The sequence below is a fragment of the Pyxicephalus adspersus genome, chromosome 10 (assembly GCF_032062135.1).
Source record: "Pyxicephalus adspersus chromosome 10, UCB_Pads_2.0, whole genome shotgun sequence".
NCBI lineage: Eukaryota > Metazoa > Chordata > Amphibia > Anura > Pyxicephalidae > Pyxicephalus > Pyxicephalus adspersus.
The window spans coordinates 8,338,310-8,364,707 of record NC_092867.1 but is presented as its reverse complement, the minus strand read 5'-3'; the positions used below and the strand labels follow the sequence as shown (position 1 = coordinate 8,364,707).

Sequence of the window (26,398 nt, the reverse complement as noted above, 5' to 3'; positions counted from 1 at the left end):
GGCAACTAAACCTTTTAAGCAAAATATTTTAGTACGGTCAATCAGAATTCACTTTTTCAAAAGGCCAGAAAATGAATGTAAACATAGGAAAAATTTCACAGTCAATGTGAAGTTTACGTCATTTTCTCTTTTATAGACAGTCTTAGAAGCCTGGGGCCCGTGGGATCTCCAGGCGCTCAACTACAACCTTCAATCTCCTATAATAAACCATAAGGGATAATTTGATTGGTTAGAGCTGTGCATTGGTAAGGATGAACATGTAGGCAGTTGGCACTTGTTGGTCCTCTGCCAGTGCAGACAATGCAAGTGTTACAGCTGTGTCTATTGCAATCCTTATCAATGTCATTCAAATGCATGGAAGGGGGCAAAGATGCTCCCTGGCCTAGGGCCCTTTTTGCACCTCTGATTAAGGACAAGGACTTTGCACTTAGAAAGACCCAGAGGCGATCATTGATGGTCAGTTAGGATGAGCTGTCTGTTTCTGTATGTCATGAAATATGTGATTGCAGCACAATGCAGGAATTAGAATACTATGTTTTGCTAGTGAGAAAGGGAGGGGGGGGGGGCATTAAGTAGAAAAAGTGGAAAACCCCCACTCCTCAGTTAGTATTGGGTGGGATTTGAGATCAGAGACTGTATGGGAAAGGATTACTCCCTTTCCCTCCTTTCCAAAATTATGTGATCTATTGGGTCACTTCAAATGAATCTAGTGAATCTATGAATTAATGGCACCCAGCAATCAATTATTCAAAATCAAGGGCACCCAATGAATAACCACTCAATATGAATGGCATCCAAAAACAACTGTCCAAATTCCGTAGCATCCAATGAATGACCATTAGGAATCAATGGCACCCAATGAATGACCTTTTAAAATCAATGGCACCCAATAAACTACCATTTAGAATTATTGGCACCCAATGAATGACCATTTGGAATTTATTGCACCCAAGAACAACCATCTAAAGTCAATTGCACCCAATGAATGACCACTAGAAATCAATGGCACCCAATGAATGACCACTAGAAATCAATGGCACCCAATGAATGATCATTAGAAATCAGTGGCACCCAATGAACAACTGTTCAAAATCAATGGCACCCAATGAAAGACCATTCAAAATCTATGGCACCCAACTAATGACCGTTTAGATTCAATGGCACCCAATGAAAGACTGTTCACAATTAATGAATCCCTATGAACTACCCTTTAAAATCAATGGTACCCAATGAATGACCACTCATAATGAATTGCACCCAATGAATGACCATTTAGAATCAATGGCACCCAATGAGCAACCATTCAAAATCATTGGCACTCAATGACTGACCATTAGAAATCAATGGCAACCAATGACTATCCATTACAAATCAATGGCACCCAATGAATAAACCTTAGAAATCAGTGGCACCCAATGAATGATCATTAGAAATCAGTGGCACCCAATGAACAAGTGTTCAAAATCAATGGCACCCAATGAATGACCATTCAAAATCAATGGCACCCAGTTAATCACCACCTAGAATCAATGGCACCCAATGAAAGACCGTCCACAATCAATGGCACCCTATTAACAACCCTTCAGTTACACCCAATGAATGACCATTTAAAATTAATGGCTCCTAATGACTATTAGAAATCACGGGAACCCAATGACTGACCATTAGAATCCAATGGCACCCAATGACTGACCATTGGAAATCAGCCATTCAAAATCAATGGCACCCAATGAAAAAGCATTCAAAATGAATGGCATCAAAGAACAACTGTCAAAAATCAGTAACACCCAATGAATGACCATTAGGATCAATGGCACCCAATCAACGACCTTTCAAAATCATTGGCATCCCATGAACCACTGTTCAAAATCAATGGCAGCCAGCGAATGACCACTCATAATGAATTGCACCCAATGAATGACCATTAGAAATCAATGGCACCCAATGAATTACCACTCACAACCAATGGCGGTGCAGCTACTTCCCCACAGATGCTGCGTTGCTGTGTGTTGGGGTATCGCATGGTAACGCGCTCTTTCCACCCACAGCGCGCCGGTTTATTTCCACTCTTTTCGGGGACATAACACAAATTCTCGTATTTTCCTTCCTGCCTCGGTATGAATACAAATGCAGCCACAAATTGCTTTCCTATCCATCGCAATACTTTTCCTGCGAGACATTACCGACTAATGAATGAGAATTCGATGCTCACCCACCATGCCCCACCCACTACTTATTGCACCGAGCTGCGCGTCTGGTCAAGATGCTGCGAGGAGCTAAACTGTTAATCTTCCTTCATCAAATCTCGTTTTCCATTTGAGATCAACCGCTAACAGAGTGCCGAGGCAAGCTGAGCCGATTCATTACGCAGGAAATACTAGGCCGGGATGTGATTGGCTCATATAGAGTTACCGCTTCGGTTTGATGTGTTGGCTGTAACTGTGATCCAAACATGGAAACCGAACCTTGTCTGATGAGCCCTTTAAATGCGGCGGATTGTTAAGGTTTAATACGGGCGAGGGTCATGTGAGGTAAGTAGAACCTGATCTGAAGCTGGTATACCTGCCAATGAATTTGTATTTCTGTCCATCCAGTCCTATTATTTATAAAACTCTGCCACTTACAAGTCTTTTTCTTAACTCAGCGACTGTACAGTGAAAGAAGAAGCAGCTTGCTTATTAGCAGCTCTCTCCTCATAATAGCATGATATTAAGAAATAAATTATTCTTCTATGAGCTGTAAGGTTTATTTTAATTCTGGATCATTTCTTCCCTGCTGACAAGCTGCAAATTAATCATCGTGACCCAAATTTCGGGACGTTGATCTCCTGGTCTTCGGCTCACCTGGGGCAGATACAGGAGGAAGACATTTCTGAAGACTGCAGACTTTCCATATAAGGGCGTGTGCGAACATAGGAGTAATATTCTTATTATAGGGGCCAGAAATAACAACCAATCACTGTACATCATCCAGAGATCCCTGATCTAGGAGAACCTGTCATGAATAAGAGAGAAGGTCCAAGCAATACAGAAAGTCAGTGCTCCCTTTTAATGGGTACAGTAGGGGTATAGACCCAGAGACTTGGCACATGGATGGTGTGGTGGTAACCTATTATAATGGGCACACACCTAGGAACCTAACCCAAGTAATCCATCTTTGGGGCATTGGTGTTTCCACCATTATCACATGACCACCCTGCAACCCCCAGGTCCCGGAATAATGAGCCCCCTTCAGCATTGTGTTCTGTGGAATCAGCCAGCTGGTTGAACGCAGTCCCTCCTCATGCATATTTCATACCCACTATTCATTTACGTCATCTTATGTATGAGTTGGACTCAGGTGCACCGGAGGAATACAATATTCTGTGCAGGGAGGGAATCGGCCTCTCTGGTGTGGATGGCCCAGCTTGTGTTATATATATGGGGTCACCTAGAATAAGGGCAATAAATGGGGACACAGTTTGGGCACCCTGGGGATCGGTACATTTAATGGGGCTAACCCTATGCAGAACTATCCTAGGGAGCCCCCAGTCAACAGGGCCCCTGTCAGGTGAAGAGGATCCAGGGCCCTCGTGCAACAGCAAACTTTGCACTTCCCATTATCTTACAACTTTTATTCTGAACTACAAAAGAGGTCCACATGCAGTGTTGCCCCCCCCCCCTCCCCCCCATGGAACTGCTGGGGTAAAATGTCTATTAAGGTGCTAAATTTGCTATTGCAAAAAGTAAATTTTTTTTTTGAAGAAATTTTTTTCTTTCGTTTTTAAATTATCTTGCCCTCTCGGTGCTGCTGAATTTTTTAGCCACTTCTTGTCCATGCACACTGCCCCCTAGTGTCTGCTGCATGTCATTGCTCTGCACCAGCTTTGTGATTTAGTGACAATAGTGGGCCTTGCTTGTTCTATGATTGCACAGGTAGACACCATCAGGGATGTGTTGTAGAGGATAACAATACAAAAGCACAATTGTGAGATAGTTGTCACCCTATAACAGGAAGTGCCTGGACCAAGGATATTTACCTGACCCCATAATCCCCTCTCTCCCACTACCACTACAGAAAGTTTTTGACCCAGCACCTCTTCTTTACGTAGTCCAAGGAACTTTAAATGGCTGGTAGAGGGTCTAGACTCCTCCTGATCAAAGTGTTGTCACCAGCACCAGGAAGTGAAAAGAAAAACTTCATGGTATTCTAATACTTTCTCACTGCAAAAAAAGTTTTTAGTTACAGCTAATTTATATTAAAAGTGGTAATATTCCTAAATGATTTAAAACATTTCTGGATGAGGAGTGTAATATCTGAAAATAATATTTAAATTTTCCTGCTGCCCTGTGCAAAATCCAACACTTCCCTGAGTATCATTGTAATGTATCCCCCCACTGGAGACAATGGTTTCTCCCAGCGTAATCTACTTAGAAGGTCAGTGGAAAATACCAATTTGTACTGCAGGGGGCGCTGGAACTGATCTGCATTCTGCAAAGACTTCAATGGATGGATTCTGAAATAGTGCAGGTAGAAGAAGATTATTTTTATTTTTTGAGATAACCTCTTGATTTGAATATGTAATTAACAGCTGGAATAATTGTGCTGATAACTTCTGAAAGTTACATTTCGTTTTGTCTGAATCATTTCCCAATCTGCTGTCGTTTCTTTTTCCTGACCTTTTAATACCGATCAGTATATTGATAAAGTAATAAGCTGACGCTCGTAAGAGCCCTCGATGGGAAATTACTGGCTACAAAGGCAATAAAAAGCTTTTAAAGTGGACCTGTCATCAAAGAAGTATAGGGGGCGCCATTGCTGAACTCTTCAATGTCAGGTGCCTGGGTGTTATTCAGACTCATTGGACCTGATTTATTAAAGCTCTCTATGGTTGGAGAGAATACACCTTCATCAGTGAAGCTGGGTGATCCAGCAAACCTGGAATGGATTTCTTCAGTCATTTGCAATTTGCTAGTAAATGGTTTAAATCCTGCAACAGATCCATTCCAGGTTTGCTGGATCACCCAGCTTCACTGATGAAGGTGTATCCTCTCCAGCCTTGGAGAGCTTTAATAATTCAGGTCCAGTGACCAGGACCAGTATGCAAATCAGAAAAGTCAGTAAAAAGTCATTATTTGCATATTGGCCAATACTTCTCCTTAAAAATAGTGCCTGGGAAACCAAAATTTTGGGGGGACCCTTTGGATCTCCATTCCCCCCCATTTCTCATTGATCACCTCCGCTACATACAGCCATGTGTTTGTAGATTGTAAGCTCCTTGGGATAGGGTCCTCGTCCTGTGTCACTGTCTGTATCTGTCTGCTATTTTCAACTCCTATTTAATGTACAGCGCTGCATATTATGTTGGCGCTATATAAATCCTGTTTATTAATAATAATAATAGTCACCAATGAGAGCGGCCGGGGAACCAAAAAAGCAACAAAGACCATTTTACCTAAAACGGCACAGGTTGCAGAAAAGGCATTGCTGTTCAAATTTATAACAATTGCAACCAAATCTACACCAAGCACCAAACACCCCCTGATATATAAAAACAAATTCCTGCAGCCCATTGTTAAGGTACAAAACAGGCTGCTGCTGTATACCTTAATAACAGTCCCATGGACTTTCATAATGTTGCTGTCCTCATGTTCGGTGAACACGAAACATTCACCACTCCCAGCACAACTGTCTAACCTAAGGGTTAAATCTTTTCACTTTGGGGAAATTTGCTCGTACTTCTCCAAATCTCCCCATATGGAAAATAGAAAAAAAAAATGAACCCTTTCCTATCCACAGCCATAAAAAACAGCAATCCCCTATAGTAAAAAGTGACGGCATAAAATAAAATAAATGTCATGTGATCGGCGACACGACCCAAAACCTGCGTCAGATGGAAGCCATTGAAGATTATAATGTTTCCCCTCAAAAACTTTTTCCTGCTTTTTCATAATTTAAAAGCATCTCAGCACCTTTTTCCTTTGCCTCCTTGTGATTGGTTGCCCAGGCTCCATAGAGTCAGTGGTTGTCATGCCAACCATATTCACCTCCAGTTCACAGTACCGGGAGTAGTGACACACACACAGCATTCAGCTGATGAGAGTCAGGAGCTCATCGCATGTTAGTTGGAATAAATCGCAGTCCCTGCGCTGACTCTGGGTGAGAATCGCATTTCCTGCGATGTAATTTAATGAAAATAAAAAGCCTGAAGCATTTGTCCTGCAGCGCAGAGATAACACAATTCCATCCTCCGCTTGCTTTCTAAGTAATTCTTGGAGAGACGCCGCCGCTCTTCCTTCCACCTCCAGTCGTTGGGTCGGGGAGCGCAGATCGTTGCAGCGTGGAGGTAGCGCAGGGTGACGACTGTCCTTGCGTTGGATATTCCCCGAGATGAGTCGCTGTCACCGGAGATGCAAGAGGCAGCTGAGTAAAGTTGCGCGGTATTTTTACCATTTGGTCACCGGCACCCTGACACAAGGTAGGGAATTTATTTTTTTTGGGGGGGTTAAGGCGTGTGTGGGGGGGTCAGTCTGCAGATTAATAAATCTCCTTTCCATTGAACGCACCGACAATCCACTGACTGAGTCAATGAGGGGTCAATGCTGGGGAGGGAAGGGGGGGCATAATTGCAGCAAAACCGCAATCTGCACCACGTAACCCTGAGCAACCAATCAGCATTCATAACTTGTGCTGGTTGCTAAGGGTTACGGCTTTATGCTAGCAGCTGGGAGGCTTTTATATGTCAAAGTTGCTCCGGGATATCTATAGGACCTGGAAAAAATAAAAGCTTTTATATCTGATGGACTACATGTGTCAGCATGCCTTGTGATATATACTCACCTGGCTGTGCTTATTAAAAATAAGAGCTGTAACCTATAGTAACCAATCTGTTCTGTTGATTGCAGTAGAGTGAGATCTGGTTGCTAGCGGTTACTGCGCTGTGATGTGTGAGCCTGATATATGACGTACTGGTAAATCCCTTGGAGGACTACATATCCCAGCATGTCTTGTTAAACATATTTACAGGATTTTGTAACCCATAGCAACCTATTCGGCTTGCTCCTACTTTCTGCTCATTTAAAACAACAATCAAAACCCATTTTTTCAAACCTACCGGTCTTCTTCTGTCTCCTAAATCCTGATTACTTCCCACCATTCCATATCCCCCTACTATTGTGTGATACTTCCCCCACCTCCTAGATTGTAAGCTCTTCGGGGCAGGGTCCTCTCCTCCTCCTGTGTCAATGTCTGTATTAGTCTGTCATTTGCAACCCCTAATAATGTACACCGCTGCGTAATATGTTGGCGCTATATAAATCCTGTTTATTAATAATAATAATAATAATAATAATAATACTGTTCTTCTGGTTGCAGTAATGTGACATCTGGTTGCTAGGGGTTACAGCAATCTGCTACTGATCTATAAATCCGATATATTGTAATCTCCCAAAGATATTTGTCATGAAAGTGCTAAGCCGCCAGGATTTGTTCACAGATCTTTTATTTTGTGGTCACCATTTAATTATTCACCCGACACATTTTGGGGTACAAACATTCACACCCCACTTCATCAGCAGAAAATGTAATGTAGACAGGTTCTCCTAGGGCTTCTTATTACTGTGCTGCAATAACATCATAACTTCACAGAAGTGTATTTATAAAGCAGGGAATCCGACATTCTCTGAAACATTTCCTGGTGCAGAATATTCCAGGTCTGTGTGTTTCAATGGCAGTAATTGATTCACCGCCAGGGAATGTGGATCCCATAGAGTCCAGAGAAATCCTAACATACATTGCATTCATAGATTCTATAGAGATCATTGGAGTCTTTCTATAAAGCAGTGTATTAGACATTCACTCAAAACATTTCTTGGTGGAGAATCAATTACTGTCATTGAAATACATGGACCTGGAAGATTCTCCACCAGGGAATATTTTGATCAATGTTAGATTTATTGCTTTATTAATAGACCCCCCCAAAAAAATACTCTGGAGGTGGATGTGACCCCCCCCCCCCCCCCCCGCTGTAGGACTATAAGTACCAGCATGACCTAATAAATATTTTACCAGCTCCTGATTTCTCTCTTAAGGGTTAGATTCACCCAGCTTGTACCTATAATTTACATGTTTCACATTGGATTCAATTAGAAAATATAAGAATTGACTTTTATGGTATATTTAAAGGTTTTCACTAAAGATTCACCTAGCTTTCATCATCATGTACACATTTTTCACACTAGATTCAATTTGAATGTTGAAATCAACTACATTTTCTAATTGAATCCAGAGTGATTCAGCTGGGGTGAAGGTTGGGTGAATCTTGGGCAAAAACCCAACTAAAACTAATGCACAAAAAGAGTGAGTTTAGAGTAAACGGTGGATGAATGTTGAGTGAAAATATTTATAAACAGACCCTACTCATGATTTGTAAATTTTTATGTTAAACCCAATGCAAACTTTTGGGTGAATGGTGGGTGAAAACATGTCTTAATAGACCCCGGCTGACAATGAGCCATATTGCTTATTGCACTGATATATGAAGTTTTGGCATTGCTGGGACTTGCAGTGCCTCAGACATGGCTTGCCAGTTACACCCAGCCCATGTGACCTTTTTGTAGTCATGTGATATTGCTGGGACTTGTAGTTCAGCACCAGTGTGGTACCACTGACAGAGGTGACATTGTATGGCTGCTTCTGATTGTCGGCACCTCTGCTGTAGCCTCCGATTGAAGTTGATGGGTTTAATAATTGGCCATCATTTCACTAGCTGGTAATTACTCCACTTATAAGATTCTATTGAAAGATGTGTACCTGCACCACATTTATTTCCTGCAAAGCCAGATCCTGGTTCTGCCTGCTCTATGGATGCTGAGACTCCCATTTTCTAAGACTGCAGTTTTTTTATATATGGGTTTATCCAGGCAAGTTAACAAGTTAAGGAAAGAAGGGGAGGGATTCTGTAGTTCTGTCCAAGCATGACAACACTTCCTCCCCATACGTAACAGTACATGAAGCGTTGTCACCTTATCTGAGTTACAGGTGAAAATTAAGGTGAATGGATGGTTAGGGGACCACACAAAGACGAGCAATCTGTATGTGATTCATGTAGTGTCAGTGACTGCATACAGCAGCTGATCTTATAGATCTGCCAAGTGAGTGGATGAGGTTGGCGAGGGAGATTCATACAGGTGAAACACAGCCAGACCGGATCTACAATAACCATCATCCAATCTGCCTGATAGTGACCCTGAGATTCCTCTCTACAATTTCTCTCTCATTTCACCATCCACTGCAGACACTCCCACAGACAGCCTGATATAACTTTCCACTGGTGTGCAGGGGGGTTAATATGAATGTTGTTCTCTCTCCTCACTTTCCCTCTTCTTCTCCTTTCCTCTCCCTCTTCTTTTCTTTTTGTCTTCTTTTCTGCCTCTTCCTCTTTCTTCCCTTTCTCCTGTTCCCACTTCTCTGTCCCTGCTTTTTCTTTCTTTTTTTCTTTCTCTCTCTCTCTCTCTCTCTTTCTCTCTCTTTCTCTCTCTCTCTGTCTTTCTCTCCCCCCCCTCTCATTTTCCTCCCCTTTCCCAGTTTCCTTGATATTCTCTCCTTCTTTCTTTTTCCCTCTCTGTCTTTCTCTTTTCTTTTTCTCTCCCTCTCATTCTGTATCTATCATTATATCTTATTTTCTCTCTTTCAGTCTCTCTTTTCTTTCTTTTCCTCTCTTCTTCTCCTTCTCTCTCCTCTCCTCTCCCCACCCTTCCCAACACTCTTCTCTTTCTTTCTTTCTTTCTTTCTTTCTTTCTTTCTTTCTTTCTTTCTTTCTTTCTTTCTTTCTTTCTTTCTGTCTGTCTGTCTGTCTTCTGTCTGTCTGTCTGTCTGTCTGTCTGTCTGTCTGTCTGTCTTTCTTTCTGTCTTTGTTTCTTTCTTTCTGTCTTTCTCCTGTCCCTCTCTCTCTCCTTTCTTTCTCTTTTGCCTCTCTTTATCTCTCCTTCCTCACTTCCTCATGTCCCCTCTTCCTCCCTCTCTTTCGCTCTCCTTTTCCTTTTTCTCTCTCTGTCTCACTCTCCTTCTCTCTTTCCCCCTTTCTTTCTCTCGCCTTGTCCTTATCCAGCTCCTACTCCCCGGATCATCCCATGGCCATGCTGGTAATGCCGTAATGGTTTCCTGGGCGTATCAAATCCTCATCTCGTTGTAAATATGTTTCTAGCACGCCACATATTAATTGTAACGAGCGCTAATTAGGACCTGATGAACCCAGATTCAGCACTTACACCAGAACACGCACAGCTCCCCCTCCCCCCTTTAATTAATCACATTTCATGGTTGTTATCGCCAGGATTACGGCGGTGACACATCTTGTAGGAAGATTGCACGTGCTGATAGTGTGTGAATTATTCCGGTGGAGATGGCGGTGTAGATAGGCGAGGCTGAGCCTCCATTGTAAATACGATTTTACATTTGTAAGTAGTCATGTAAATACAATATTCCCAGTCTGGGTCTGTCATCTCTATCAGATTATTGTATTGAGTAGTCAGGTATTGTAAAAGAAAACCTGTCATGAGAAAACCACGTAGGATGCCATTGGTGACCTCCTTCCTTAAAATATTCCAGCAAATTGGCTCTCTGTGGCTTCATTTGGTCTCGGTTACTGACCTGGAACACACATGCAGATGTGAATTCAAAACTCCTGATTAAATTTGTTCCACTCCAGTGATTATTGAAGAATTTGTTTTCACTTGGGACACATTCCCACGAGTGCTTCCAACCTCCCATCAATTTTGGTGACAATATGTTGTTCAAGGGCTTAGCAATTAACTTGAAGAGTTGTCAACCATAGACTTTAATGCAGATATAATATTAGTGATATAAATATTGATTATTTTGGATGTACTGTTTGATTGGGCAGCCAAGTGGCAAATGACAATTAATTTGGATAAATGTAAAATTATGTACTTGGGAACTAACAACATGCCTGCTTTATATTGCCTAGGGGGAATACATTTGGGGGAGTTGGAAAAGGATCTGGGGGTTCTGGTAGATCATAGACTTAATAACAGAATGCAATGCCAAGCTGCAATATCTAAAGCTAGCAAAGTACTTTCTTGTATTAAAAGAGGAATAGACTGCAGAGATGGAGACATAATCCTGCCTCTGTACAAAGCATTGGTCAGACCACATCTGGAATATGCAGTCCAGTTTTGGGCCCCAGTTCACAAAAAGGACATTGTGGAAATGGAGAGAGTGCAGAGAAGGGCAACTAAACTAATAAAAGGAATGGAGGAGCTCAGCTATGAGGAGAGATTAGCCGAACTGAATCTATTCTTCCTTGAGAAGAGACGTATAAGGGGGGATATGATCACCCTGTATAAATATATAAATGGTCCATATAGAGAACTCTCTACCCCATTATTCACTTTGAGATCATTACAAAGGACAAGGGGGCGCTCTTTGTGTCTGGAGGAAAAGAAGTTTAAGCTCCAGATAAGGAAGGGATTCTACTGTAAGGTCTGTGAAAATGTGGAATCGGCTCCCTCAGGAAGAAGTTTCAGCAACTACTATAGATTGCTTTAGGAAAAAGCTGGATGATTTCTAGAAGCACAGAACCTAACTGGGGATTATGGCTTTAAAGTAAGGGAACATCTGATTGCTTTATGGAATTAGGAAGGAATTTTTTTTCCCCTGTTGAAGCAAATTGTACCAGGTTTTTTTTGCCTTCCTCTGGACCAACTATGTCTTATAGGGTTTTATATCAGGAATATGTTTATTTCCCTAGTGGTTGAACTTGATGGACTTATGTCTTTTTTCAACCTAACCTACTATGTAAAAATCTATGGATCAATCCAGTAATTTTTTTTCTTATTGATCACATTCTAGATGAATTTTGCTTGGCATGTTTTGAAAGCTTATTGTCAATGGGGAGTCCGTAGCCCTGTGTAGGCTAAAACTATGAACTTTTTGTTTGGTTCAAATGTGGTTTGCCTTCCCATGTAGGGATTCTGGATGAATCGGGACAAATGCAATTCAGATGGAGGTCAAATACAGGTCACAAGCTAGGCCCATGCAGGTCAAATTATACCCGTCAATAAATTCTAAATGATCTCGGAAGCCTCTTAAACTGATGTCAACTTGACACCATCCACACCAACTCAAAGCGATAATCATCACTTTATTTGTCCTGATGGCCAGAGGACAGGCAGAGGACATTTAACGTTTCAAGTTATCATCGGGACAATAAATGAGGGAAAATCCTCAAATGGGGACACATGTTCAGGGGATGAGAATTTTGTTCTCTTTGGAGAGATATCTTCTTATTTCCTGTTGTGGCTTTTGAACAGGAAGTGGAAGGAAATACTGTATCCCAAGTTGAGTGTAAAAGGCAAAAAATAACCTAATAGGGGTTTAACTCTTCCCTGCTCTCCATTTATATCTATAGATCATCCATTTTTTTCCCATGTCTTTCGTTTCTTTTTCCTCACTTTCCTTAATTTTCATCTCACGTTTTCTTCTTTCCTTACTTCCTCCTCCATTTCTTTCTTTTCTTTATTTTTTCTCCACTCCCTTACTGTCGCTTTCTTTCTCCATTTTCCTCTCAATTTCTTTCCTTTCCCTTTCATTTCCTTTTCTTTTGCTTTTCCTTTCTTTTCCCTTCCCTCATTACTTTCCTGTTTCTCTTTCCTTTCCTTTTCCCTTCCCTTCTTTTCCTTTTCTTTCCTTTCATTTCCTTTTCCTTCTCCTTTACTTTTCCTTTTTCCTTTTCCTTTCCTTTCCTTTTCCCTTTTTTTCTTTTCCTTTCTTATCTTTTTCCTTTCCTTTTCCCTTTTTCCTTTCCCCTTCCTTTTCTTTTTCCTTTCCCTTTCTTTTCCTTTTTGTCACACCTTGTATTCCTTCCCGTTAGCAAATACAGTTCTGCCATTGTTGTTACATCTCCAGCTTTTCCTCTTATTCCTTCATTTGTATGCCAGCAGCCTCAATCTGTACGGCGACTCTGCCTGAACACCTGCTGCTCTCTCTCTGACCTCTCCCTGGCTGCAATATGATGACTCACTGAATCATGTCTGTTGCCAGAAGGTGAATCTTAACACTGCAACCCTAAAGCTAAGGAAAGAATAGAGAAAATGTGTCGTACAGAAGCTACGAGGGCCCTAAAGTTTGCATGACTGCATGGTGATTGACCACATACAGGGCCACAAATTGGCATTTCCGGACATGCCCTAACAGATAGTGACGTTTGTGGCATCTGAATGCCGAAGATTATTTACAGAATAGGTATTTGGTGGAGTTTTTGTTTATTCAGATACTATGAACAATATCCAATTTTAGCAATTTTTTATTTTTTTTTGTGACTGTTGTCGTGACCGCTCAGCACAGAAGACTGATTTTCAGGGTAATTAATGCTGTCCACCTCGATTTAGAGGCTCTCAGCACACGAGTCATGCAATTAATCATTTACAGAATTCCTATATTGAGATCTACAGGTACGAGAAAGAACTTGACGTGTCTTTGGATGACCTTCAGCCGGATGGACACAATAATGTGAACTTCTCCACTTTGTGAGAGGAATCTTTCACCGGCCTCACTTGTCAAAGGGCCTCACGGGAACCACACGCAATGACAGGGAAAGGACAAATATATGCGGCTGGGTCGGAGAATTCTGACATGATGATGGCGTGCACAGCTATTCTACCTGGAGAAATCATATTTGTTCGAGTGCAGAGATTTTGTAAGACTTGGTAACCCAAACTGAACAACTTGGCTGATCTCCTGCAACCCTGAAGCCACAGAGAATCTCAAGGAACTCCTGAAATCACAGAGAAGCTCAATAAACTCCTGAAGCCACAGGGAATTTCAACGAGCTCCAGATATCACAGAGATACTCAAGGAACTCCTGAAGCCATGGGAATCTCAAGAAATACCTGAAGGTTCAGAGAATCTCAGGAACCCCTGAAGCTACAGAGAATCTCAAGGTACCCTTGAAACCACAGAAAATCTCAAGAAAGTCCTCAAGCTTCAGATGATCTCAAGAAACTCCTGAAGCCACATGGAATCTCAAGAAACTCCTGAAGCTACAGAGAATATTAAAGAACAGAGAATCTCAAGGTACTCTTGAAGCCACAGAAAATCTCAAGAAACTCCTAAAGCCACAAAGAATCCCAAGAAACTCCCAAGACTACAGAGAATCTCAAGGAACCCTTGAGGCTAAAGAGAATCTCAAGGAACTTCTAATGCCACAGATAATCTCAAGAATCTCCTGAAGCCAGGAAGAATCTTAAGAAACTCCCAAGGCTACAGAGAATCTCAAGGAACCCTTGAGGCTAAAGAGAATCTCAAGGAACTTCTAATGCCACAGATAATCCCAAGAATCTCTTGAAGCCAGGAAGAATCTCAAGAAACTCCCAAGGCTACAGAGAATCTCAAGAAACTCCTGAAGCCACACGGAATCTCAAGAAACTCCTGAATCTACAGAGAATCTCAGAAACCCCTGAAGCTACAGAGAATCTCAATGAACAGAGAATCTCAAGGTACACTTGAAGCCACAGAGAATCTCAAGAAACTCCTAAAGCTATAAAGAATCCCAAGAAACTCCTAAAGCCATGAAGAATCTCAAGAAACTCCTAAGGCCATGAAGAATCTCAAGAAACTCCCAAGGCTACAGAGAATCTTAAGGAACTTCTGAAGCCACAGAGAATCTCATGAATCTCCTGAAGCCACAGAGAATCTTAAGAATCTCCTAAAGCCACAGAGATTCTAAAAAAACTCTCGAGGCTACGGAGAATCTCAAAAAACTCCTGAAGCCACAGAGCTTCCATCTGAAGATTCTCACACAGGCTTTGTGTGATCTATACAATTTTCCCTCTGTCATTTTCGCCATTGAGTCTGGTGTCCCAGCTATACAATGACATTGCCCAAGGTCAGGAATCTCTTGGAAGGGGCCTTCTGTTTCACACATTCTTTTCTCCCACAACATTGTTTGCTTTCCCATCATTTTAATAGGATTATAACCATTTACAGGGAGACCAGTGAAAAAACATGACACAGGCCATTAGCCGTATAGAGGGGAGCTGACGCTGAATTTTTATGAAGTGCTCCAAATCCTATCATTGAGGGACCTTGAATCATGAGTCAGAATTACCAAATGGAATGATGGTGGTTTTTGTTGTTCCCCCCCCAGGGAAATGCAATGATGAACCTGGCGTTTAACAATCCCTATCCATGCGACCGCATTATTCTGTATCCAGTTCTGCTCTGTAAACAGTCAGAAGTACTTATTGGAATTTCAAATGTGTAATCAATGATCAGCAGACGCTTCGCTGGAAACCGAGATAAGTCGTTCCTGGTAATAAAATCTGAATTCATTACATGTTATGGAATGAATTGGGACGTGTCAGGGGACGCCACGCCGAGATTTCTGCAAAAGGGACATGGAATGACTTCTAAGTATGGAAGGCAATGCAGGGGCACCATCCACCAATCAGATCTCTTGATTGCAATCAGAAGAAAGACCTCATCTCTCACACTCTTTCCTTTCCTCACAACTACATTGTTTCCTTATCCTTTCTTCTCCCTATATTTCTTCTCTCCTTCCCTCTCTCATTACATAATTATTTTCTTTATTTTTTCTTTTCCTCCCTATGTCCTTCTTTTCTTTGCCCTCTTCCTCCTTTTTGATTTTTTTTCTTTCATTCTTCCTCTGCCCTCCCTGCCTTTCCCTTTCCTTTATTATATTCTTCCCTCTCTTCCTACCTTTTCTGTTCTTTCTCTGGTTCTCTCCTTCTTTCTTCCTGCTTCTTTTCTTTTCTTCTTCCTTTCCTTCTTCTCATTCTCCTTTCTTCTTCTTTTCTCTTCTCTCCCTTTCCCTCTTTTCCTACTTCTTTTCTTTTTTCTTCCCCTGCCCTTCCTTCCTTCTTTCCTTTCCCTTCCCTTTCAGTTATTCCCTTCCTTCCCATTGTTCCCTTTCTCCTACCTTTCTTCTCCTGTTTCCCCTCTCTCCCTACTTCCTTTATTCCTTCTTTCCGTTCCCCTTTCCTCCTTCCTTCCTTCCTTCCTTCCTTCCTTCCCCCCTTCTTTCCCATACTTCCCAAACTTCCCATTGTTTTCTTTCGACCTCACCTTCTCTACTCTTTCCTCTCTCTCCAATACTTCCTTTATTACTTCTTTCCCACCCCCTTTCTTCTTTTTCTTCCCTTTCTCCCTACTTCCTTTCTTTTTTCTTCCTATGTCCTTCCTTCCCTCCTTCTTTCCCATACTTCCCATTCTTCCCATTGTTTCCTTTCTCCCTCACCTCTTCTCCTCTTTCCTCTCTCTCCCTACTTCCTTTATTTCTTCTTCCTTTTGTCCTTCCCTCTTTCTTCTTCTCTTCCCTTTCTCCATACTTGTTTTCCTCTTTCCTTCCTCCCTTATTTCCTTCCTTCCCCTCCTTCTTTTCTTTATTCCCTCTCTGCCCCTATGCCTTCCTTCCCTCCCTTTTCCACCTTCTTTTATATGGTGCTCCTAAACTTGCACTTGCACTTCTAGTCACTCACCAGTCGCAGACCTCACCCCACCACCATTCACAGGAACCCCCAGAGCAGTCTCAGGAGTACGGCATATACACTGCACCCCCAACCCCAGCCCTCCTAAATGCTCCTCATTCTCTGCCATGTATCACATGTGACCCCCAATCTCTTCCACCAGTAAGTACACCCCCAATCTCTACAGCATAGTAAGATTCAATACACTACCACTTACCAGCAGCTCATCAGGTGGGAAAACTAAATGTCACCTACATGGGAGTTTCCTTTTATACTTTTATACTTTGAGCTTTTCAAGCTTTTCCATTGGTTTGACTATTGATCTGAAATACAACTGATCTCACCAATATATCTAATCAATCGTAACCCAAAAAGTGATTTTGATTTCAATTTGGTTATGGCGATTGTCAACCAATCATGTATAGGAAAAAAGAAACACCTGGCCTGTTCAATTATGAATTAACGCTTCGCCATAATATTGAATGAACGTGGAATCGTGGTCAAATTTGATTGGCTGGACATTTCGAGGATAAATATTGCATAAGGGATGATTAGCCTAGGTGACTGATTTTCCTGAGCCACCATGCCCAAGCTTCCCTTGTTTTCTCCATGACTTACCTGCAGATAGTATCTTACACATCCCTGTTTGCCTCCCCTTCCTCTGAGCTCTTGCTGTGACTCACGATTCTCCTCTTTGATTAATTCTACGCTGAATGATTCATGTTCCTAGCAAATGAGCAAAATCCAACTTCCTCCAGTGATTGCAGGCAGGGGGATCCTTCATGATTTGTAGTACCATTCATCGGTTTCCTAAAGGAAGCCAAATCAGTTGCTGGGGCACGTCGCCTAGAATCCATTCTAAAAGTATAAAGGAATATAAAATACAGCAGCATTGTACATCCCAACCGAAAAAAAGTCCCAAAAATGCCCAAAACAGAAGGAATTGGCATGCCATCACCTGCTTAGCCTCATTAGCCATTGTCAAACCAGATAGTGCCCAGGTGGTTGTGCCATCAGTACAGACAGAAGTTTCAGGCTTGATAGATCTCATCAGTGCAAGATGGGAATCTGAACAAAAAGCCAAAACTTTTCCTTTTATCCTTCTGTTTTATTTTGCGCCCCCTTTCCCCTCCACCAATCATTAAAGCTCTAACATGAAAAAGTAAAGCTAACATTATAATGGGGTGCCTGTAGTGCATGGATTTACCCGGTGTTCTGGTGAACCCATTTTGATTATCACCTATTGCTAACCACCCACCAATGCTTATTCTGATTCTGGTATCCGACTATTGGATGTTTATCACAGTGACGGCCATGGTTAGTAGGGCCACAGTGCAGTTTCGCATACCAGTAGTCCCTGGGTGCTGGATGCTGAGTAGGTAAATGCCGCTATGCCACAGCAGTGATGGCATTTTTGGACTATTCACTTTTTTTTTTTTAGATATGTGTGATTGTCATGTCCTACAAATCTGAATGGCACATATAACCTCCATGACTACATCATTGGGTGCACACATAATAACCCCGGGTATCCTGAGGGTTAGGAACCTTCTGCAAACCCCTGTACAGCAGGGCTGGATATGAGTAAAAGAAGCAGTCAAAGGATCCAATCTGTCCAAGTGCAGAATAAATAAGGCATGCAGATAGATTGAGAAAGCATAGAGGCAGAGATATGAGCCAATCACTGTACTCCTTCTCCTTTTGCTGTCCAATCACATACTTGGGGCAGCTCCAGGACAACCTGGGCTTTAAGGAATTGGGTTGAATGATGCTAGGTGTCAGACTGAGGACATCTAATGTCAAAAAAGATGTATTGCAAAGAAATCTATTAAAGGCAAAAATTGCAGCAAATACTATTATTTCATCATTCAGTAAGGTATATTTTTGTTTTACATTTAAAGGCATCCAGCTGCATTAGTCTGCTCCAGAAGTGGTTTCATGATTACTCTTTCCACTCCTCTTTCGTGTGATTACTGATCGCTATTAACCAGAACAAAACAAGGAAAAAGTGCTGTAAAATTTGACATCGATTGCTTTTCAAGAGACCACTTGAACCTTTGTTTCCAGAGATGACTTAGCAGCTAGGAAAAATACTAAAAAAGTATTTTTTAATGATGTATAGATATATCTTGTACCTGTAAAAATGCTCCGTTGCCATTTCAGCGAGTGCATTTGCAGAGTTTTGATAGTTGGAATGAAATGTTTCCTTTTTGGCAGCAGCAACCTCCGGCTTGTGACTGGGGGAATGACATGCCTATTTTTACTCGGAGACGCTCACATCTCGGCGGAATAGGGAGCCTGTTAGAGGTAATTGGAATGAAATCTACTTTGGCTTCACAGTTAGCGCAACATTTGTTAGTGGCGTCTCCCCAGGAGATGAGCGGGGCAGACAGGATTTTTCCATCAGGAGGCCTCCGTCCTGTCCATGCTAATAAGAAGCTCCTGTCCTAGTTTTTCCCATGCAGGCACGGTGAGGATGCGGCAGTGGCGCAGCTCTTCGGTGGGGTTATTAGCGTGACACTCTTAGCTGGAAATCAAACACGCCAATGCAAAGCAGCTCTTCTCCATACGTATAAATAGACGGCGATGAAAAAAAATCCACGCATTCCGCTACAGGCCGCTAACTGTCACTAGAAATTCAAGGCAGCAGCCCCTGAGGTGCCGGTGCAGATCTGGCAGCAGCTTCCCAATGGCCCTCAGGAGCCCCAAAACCTGAAAAAAAAAGCACATTCTGACTTTTGGTAAGACGAAACTCCATATCGACCTCCCATTCATCCAATCTGATCCCCAACCTCCCATTCATCTAATCTGACCTCCAGCCTCCCCCTCATCTAATCTGACCTCCAGCCTCCCCCTCATCTAATCTGACCTCCAACCTCCCATTCACCCAATCTGACCTTCAGCCTCCTCCTCATCCAATCTGACCTCCAACCTCCCATTCATCTAATCTGACCTCCAACCTCCCATTCATCTAATCTGACCTCCAGCCTCCCCCTCATCTAATCTGACCTCCAACCTCCCATTCATCCAATCTGACCTCCAGCCTCCCCCTCATCTAATCTGACCTCCAACCTCCCATTCATCTAATCTGACCTCCAACCTCCCATTCATCCAATCTGACCTCCAACCTCCCATTCATCTAATCTGACCTCCAGCCTCCCCCTCATCCAATTTGACCTCCAACCTCCCCCTCATCCAATCTGATCTCCAGCCTTCCCCTCCAGCCTTACCCCCTATTTCATCCAGTCTGTTTTCCAGCCTTCTATTCATCCAATCTGACCTTCAGCCTCCTCCTCATCCAATCTGACCTCCAACCTCCCATTCATCCAATCTGACCTTCAGCCTCCTCCTCATCCAATCTGACCTCCAACCTCCCATTCATCTAATCTGACCTCCAGCCTCCCCCTCATCCAATCTGCCCTCCAGCCTTACCCTCTATTTCATCCAGTCTGTTTTCCAGCCTTCTATTCATCCAACCTGACCTCCAGCCTCCCTTTCATCCAATCTGACCTCCGGTCCCCCCGGTCATGCAATCTGACCTCCAGCCTCCCCCCTCATCCAATCCGACCTCCAGCTTCCCCTTCTTCTAACCTGACCTCCACCCTCCCCTTCATCCAGTCTGAATTCCACCTTTCACTTTATCCAATCTGCCCTCCAGCCTCTCCTTCATCCAATATCTCCTCCAGATTCCTTTTTCATCCAATCTGACTTCCAGCCTTCCCTTTCAGTCTTGCACATTTGTTCTCCTGCATTGAAAATGCCTAATTTGATTTAACTGCACACTGGTGGCTTCTCTGTGCAGTTGAAGCTGCAGCAATTCAGATAAATTGCACCTTATTTACTGTCTGGATAACTTTCAGCATTATTTAGCCCCACCTTTTCCCAGCCTGAATGTCACAGACCTGCAAAAAGAAATCAAAGATTGTAAATCCCCTGTCATTTACTTTGGTCTTAACTAGTTTTATCCCTCTGAAGTCCAATGTTTGGCTTTAGAATATGGGAGCATCAGAGACCAAGGTAACATTTTATTGGTGTTAGCGCCCCCACCAGGAAGATCAACACTTGATCCTGTCCTGTAACCATCCAATATTTTACAGAACAGGAGGTTAGAGTAAATTTTGGTAAATTTTCCAATGGGGATATTAACGAAAAGGAAAACTCCCCTAAGACTTCCTCTCACTTCCTGCTGCACCTCCAAGTCAGGACATCAATATTTTTATTATTATTATTATTATTATTATTATTATTAATAATAATATTATCCCTGGATGGAATAAAGACCGCCAAAATAAACTTCACTTTACATACACCTTACGTTCTTTATTGCTCTAGTAAATCAGTCCTCCCTTTTGCCCTTGGTGGTCTGGGAACCCCTGCTTATCAGGAAGGCAAAGAATTCCTAAACATGCCCAAGCAGGCTCCGCCTCTGACATACGGTGAGCCAGATGTACCAAAAGGCTTCTCCTATTTATAGCACAGCAGGGCTTGGTACAGCTACAATATATATATATATATATATAAATATATTATGACTGAGCTGAGGCTGCCTTTTCATTACAGTTTATTAAAGGAATGTATTTCATTCTAGTGTATGATGTGTTATCTGTGTTCTGTCAATTATAGAATACATATAAATCTGCCCTCCGGCAGCTCTGCTCCCTTTGTTTTTGGTATTCTAAGAAATTCCCATTTCTTGCAATTATCCTCCCAACGCGCGTTGCATGAAATCCTGGAGCGTGACACCTCCAGCAGTACAAAATGAGTTATATATCGATCAGAAATAGCTGCTGATGGTTATTTTCAGCTCATTCGAGTGACGCCAACAAGGAAGAATGGGATCTGGGACAGAGACGTGTCCATTGGTTGATATATAGATGAAATGTTATAGAACTTGTGGGTGGTTGATGTGTAGAGAAGGCTGGGAAGACTTGGGAGGCTCTGCAGGAGGTCGGAATCTGTTAATGTACCTGACACCCCCCCTTCCATAATGAGACAACGTCATATGTGGCCAGAATGTATACAATGACCCATTTTCTAATTATAATAAGTTCTACTTTTAAGATGTATGCCATCGCAGTATCCAGGACAGGCAACATTTAAAGGATCCGTCCACCTGAATCTTATTTTATAGTGTTCCTATGCATCATATATATTATGCACTCCTTACCCCTGTATTCTGTGTGTTAAGCTTTTCTGATCATTGCCTTCTGCGCATTACATACTTCTGACCCCTACACTTTGTGTAATATATACTCCTGGCCCCTGCTTCCTATGCATTACACATGTCCATGTCCTGCACTCTGTGTATCATGCACTCATGACCCCTGCACACTGCATGTTGAGCTTTTCTGACTCCTGGACTGTGTGCATTGCACATTTTTGACACTCTACATATTTTGCACTCCTGACCCCTGTATCCTGTGTGTTGAGCCTTTCTGACCCCTGCACTCTGCATTACACGCTTCTGACCCCTACACTCTTTACAGTTCTGGTTTCTCCTTGGCTCTGGTCACATGATCCAGCTAAGTGGTGGGCATGGGCAGTACTGACCTGTGAATTACACATTGTTGACCTGCCCATTTTGTCCTACCTGCCCCAGACCTCTGCACTCTGTTCTTTATGCACTCCTGACCCCTGCACCCTGTGTGTTAAGCAATCCCAAGCCCTGAACTTTGTGCATTGCTTACTTCTGACCCCTGCACTCTGTTTGTTAAGCTATCCTGACCCCTGCACCCTGTATTTTAAGCTAACCTGACCCCTGAACTCCTGAAATCCTGACCCTTGCCCTCTGTACAATACATATTTCTGACCCTTGCACCCAGTGTGTTAAACTATCCTGACCCTTGCCCTCTGTACAATACACATTTCTGACCCCTGCACCCTGTGTGTTAGGCTATCCTGCCCCCTGCACTCTGTACATTACACACTTCTGACCCCTGCACCCTGTGTGTTAAGCTATCCTGACCCTTGCCCTTTGTACATTACACACTTCTGACCCCTGCACCCTGTACACACTTCTGACCCCTGCACCCTGTGTGTTAAGCTATCCTGACCCTTGCCCTTTGTACATTACACACTTCTGACCCCTGCACCCTGTGTGTTAGGCTATCCTGACCCCTGCACTTTGAATATTACACATTTCTGATCCCTGCACCCTGAGTGTTAAGCTATCCTGACCCTTGCTCTCTGTACATTACACATTTCTGACCCCTGCACCCTGTATGTTAAGCTATCCTGACCCTTGCACTCTGTACATTACACACTTCTGACCCCTGCACCATGTATTTTAAGCTAACCTGACTCCTGAACTCTGTGCATTAAACACTTCTGACCCCTGCACCTTGTGCATTACACATTTCTGACCCCTGCATTCTGTGTTAAGCTATCTTGACCCCTGAACTCTGAGCATTACACACTTCTCCGTGGCAGGATCACCAGGTATTATTGCAATGAAATTTGTAATAAAGCAGGTTTTGAAATGACATCCACTTGTTCAAGTTTACATGACATTTCAGTGATTGGGTTACATCTATTTAAAGAAGTTGTCTGCAGTCACTGTATCTACCATCCTCACATCAATATAAAGCAACAGTCAGCATATGTAAGAAGAAAGACAGGACAATGCAGAGATCTTCATTGGCTGCAGACTGGCTGATAGGAGAGAATTGCAGCTCCTAGCAGACAATAACTTAATTCTCCTCATACAGAGACCAAACATAAAGCAAACAGCAGTTCCCATTCCCCATTGCAGCCTGTTTGTAGATTAGCTGCCAAATCTGGAGAAAAGAAGAATTTAATGCTTTGCATATTGAACTAGAAATCTGTTTGGATGCCGGAAGGTTTATTACGATTGCAAGAACTAGGTCACAAGCTTTATTAAGTTATGTGTGAAAAAAAAACATCCCACCTTTTCCTGCTCAGTTGTGCTTTTTGTAAAGGGAAAAAAACAACTGTGCCACCACTGGTCTCCGACCATCTCTTAAAATATGTCTGCAGTCTGTGACCATCCCCTGTATTATGTCTGCAGTCTCTGACCATCTCCTATAGTATGTCTGCAGTCTCCGACCATCTCCTAAAATATGTCTGCAGTCTCCGACCATCTCCTAAAATATGTCTGCAGTCTCTGACCATCCCCTGTATTATCTCTGCAGTCTCTGACCATCTCCTATAGTATGTCTGCAGTCTCTGACCGTTTCTAGTCGCATATCTGCTGTTTCTGACAATCTCCTAAAATATGTCCCCAGTCTCTGACCATCCCCTTTACTCTATCTGCAGTCTCTGACCATCTCCTCTACTATGTCTGCAGTCTGTAACCGTCTCCTGTACTATGTCTACAGTCTCTGACCATCTCCTGTACTATGTCTGCAGTCCCCGACCATCCCCTGTATTATGTCTGCAGTCTCTAAACATCTCCTGTACTATGTCTGCAGTCTCTGACCATCTCCTATGATATGTCTGCAGTCTCTGACTATTTCTTAAAGTATGTCTGCAGTCTCTGACCGTCTCTTCTCGCATATCTGCAGTCTCTGACAATCTCCTAATATATGTCCCCAGTCTCTGACCATCCCCTTTACTCTATCTGCAGTCTCTGACCATCACTTGTAGTATGTCTGCAGTCTCTATTTATCTCTTTAGCATATCTGCACACTCTGACCATCGCCTGTAGTACATGCGCAATCTTTAACCATCCTCTGCAGCATCCCTGAATTCTTTAATAATACTTTGCCCGTAATCTGTTTGCGTTCTCCTTCAGGCTTCTGCAGCATTACATATACTACATATATGTGGCCCTCTATTGATGTCAGGGGCCACACCTCATACATTGACCATCACAAGCCAGTACATTAAATTTTACCTCTTGAATCCACTCACCCTTCAATATGCAGAATAAAACTTATATTTTGCAGGTTTTATAGGGAATTCTCTTCGTCCCCTGATTAGCGGTGTCCTTTATCCCATCATTATATAGTACGCTGTCTATGTTTGTGTGCTTTTGGAGCTTTCAGGCATTCTATTGTATAAATGGCAGGCCATCCTGAAACAGATCCGTGATTAATATTTCATTGGCGTGCCGCTGTAATTGTGAGGTCACCGGCTCACCTATTAACCTGTGTTTATATTTGCCTTTTGTATATAGGTACTGATGCATGGCTGTGTTTGTTTTCATTACACGTCTGCTATCACTCGGCACCAATTCTATAGCAAGAGCAATGCAAACAAAGCCATCTGAATACACAATGTATACACAGGTGTCTGTCTATGCTGAAATATTGTCTTCTGCGTCCCACAAATACATTGTAACAACATCGGCATTAAGTGATTTGAGAGGACAGATTAAGGGGACTGTGGATTTATTATTATTAATTTTTATTAAAACTTTATTAAAGGTTGCAAGAGAATATGTAAAATCATTTTTGTAAATTCTCAAAAAATAGTTACATAGTTAGTCAGGTTGAAAAAAGAAATAAGTCAGTAAAGTTCAACCATTAGGGGAATAAACATATTCCAGATGAAAAACCCTATAGTACAAGTTGCTCCAACAGGGGAAAAAACTCCTTCCTGATTCCATGATCGGATGTTCCCTGGATCAACATCCTCTGTTATCTTTACTTTAAAGCTTTATTCCCCAAATATATTCTGTGCTTCTGGAAATCATCCAGATTTTTCTTAAAGCCAATCTATAGAACTTGCTGAAACTACTTCCTGAGGGAGCCGATTCCACGCTTTCACAGACCTTACAGTGAAGAATCCCTTCCTTATCTGGAGATTAAACTTCTTTTCCTCCAGATGCAAAGAGTGCCCCCTTGTCCTTTGTAATTATGTCAAAGTAAATAATAGAGAAGAGAGTTCTCTATATGGACCATTTATATATTTATACAGGGTGATCATATCCCCCCTTATACGTCTCTTCTCAAAGGAGAATTGATTCAGTTCAAATAATCTCTCCTCATAGCTGAGTTCCTCTATTCCTTTTATTCATTTAGTTGCCCTTGGTAATCCAGCAAACCTGGAATCAATCTGGTCCAGGATTGTAAGCATTTACTAACAAATAGCAAATTACTTTTAAGACATCTATTCCAGGTTTGCTGGATCTCCCAGCTTCTCTTATGAAAGTGAGAGAGCTTTAATAATCAGGGCCACTGTCTCAAGGTAGTCGACCACTCAAACCAATTCCATAGACTTCTAACCGCTCCATGGTCACAAATACCTCTCCAAAGGGTTATTGCACATTCCTAGACATCTAGCAGTTAAAATTTGGCACTTAAAAAGGGCTAACAGCATGGCTGAAAAACTTCTGTCTGAACTGAGCCTAACAAGTTCTCGTATTAGTTCAAATCCATTGGGGAATAGGGAATGGAAATTTGTGGCCAGTGGTACGTAAATTGCATTGCCAAAAATTAAATTTGAAGTGGTGATTGTTCGGGGAATGAAAGGCAAATATTCTGGTTATGGTTTTAGGCTGCCGAACTAATAACATACAGTGTGCCTATCAGCAGTCTAGGGGCTTTAGGCAGGGCTGCCATTATAGGGAAGGGCAAAAGTCAATAGAGCTTTACTTTTGCAATGCTGGAACTTTTAGACTTAGGGGAGAAGGTCAGGAAGTTTACCCAGTGTGGAACCTTGACTGACATCTACGCAATATAAAATAACCTAAAATACATTTATCACAGCTATAATCTTTTAGGAAGCTAGTTGTTGAAATGAATGAGTTGGTGACAGCACCCCCTACACGGGTGGTATATATCGATCACATGACTGCAGGCACTGATTTTTGCCGGTACGGCATCACCTCTATAAGGTTACCTTTGTGTTTAGCCAGAGTTGCCCTTTAATTTCAGCTACTAAATTGCAATCACAGCTAAAGCAATTCTTGAGTTTTCAGAATGGCCGGCCTGGGAACAGCTAATTATTTC

At 42.3% G+C, this 26,398-nt stretch overlaps 1 protein-coding gene across 3 annotated transcripts in view; it reads left to right on the top strand.

Annotated features, from left to right (window-relative positions):
• KCNIP2 (potassium voltage-gated channel interacting protein 2) overlaps positions 1-26,398 on the top strand; it is a 229,838-nt gene that overhangs the window by 93,791 nt on the left and 109,649 nt on the right. The window contains exon 1 of one of the 3 annotated variants that reach the window (XM_072424467.1): positions 5,961-6,457. The exons of the other annotated variants lie outside the window; for them this stretch is intronic. Coding sequence (XP_072280568.1) covers positions 6,370-6,457 — 88 coding nt within the window. The 5' untranslated portion in view covers positions 5,961-6,369. Of the gene's footprint in view, positions 1-5,960; positions 6,458-26,398 lie in introns of those variants that run through there. 3 annotated transcript variants of the gene reach the window in all.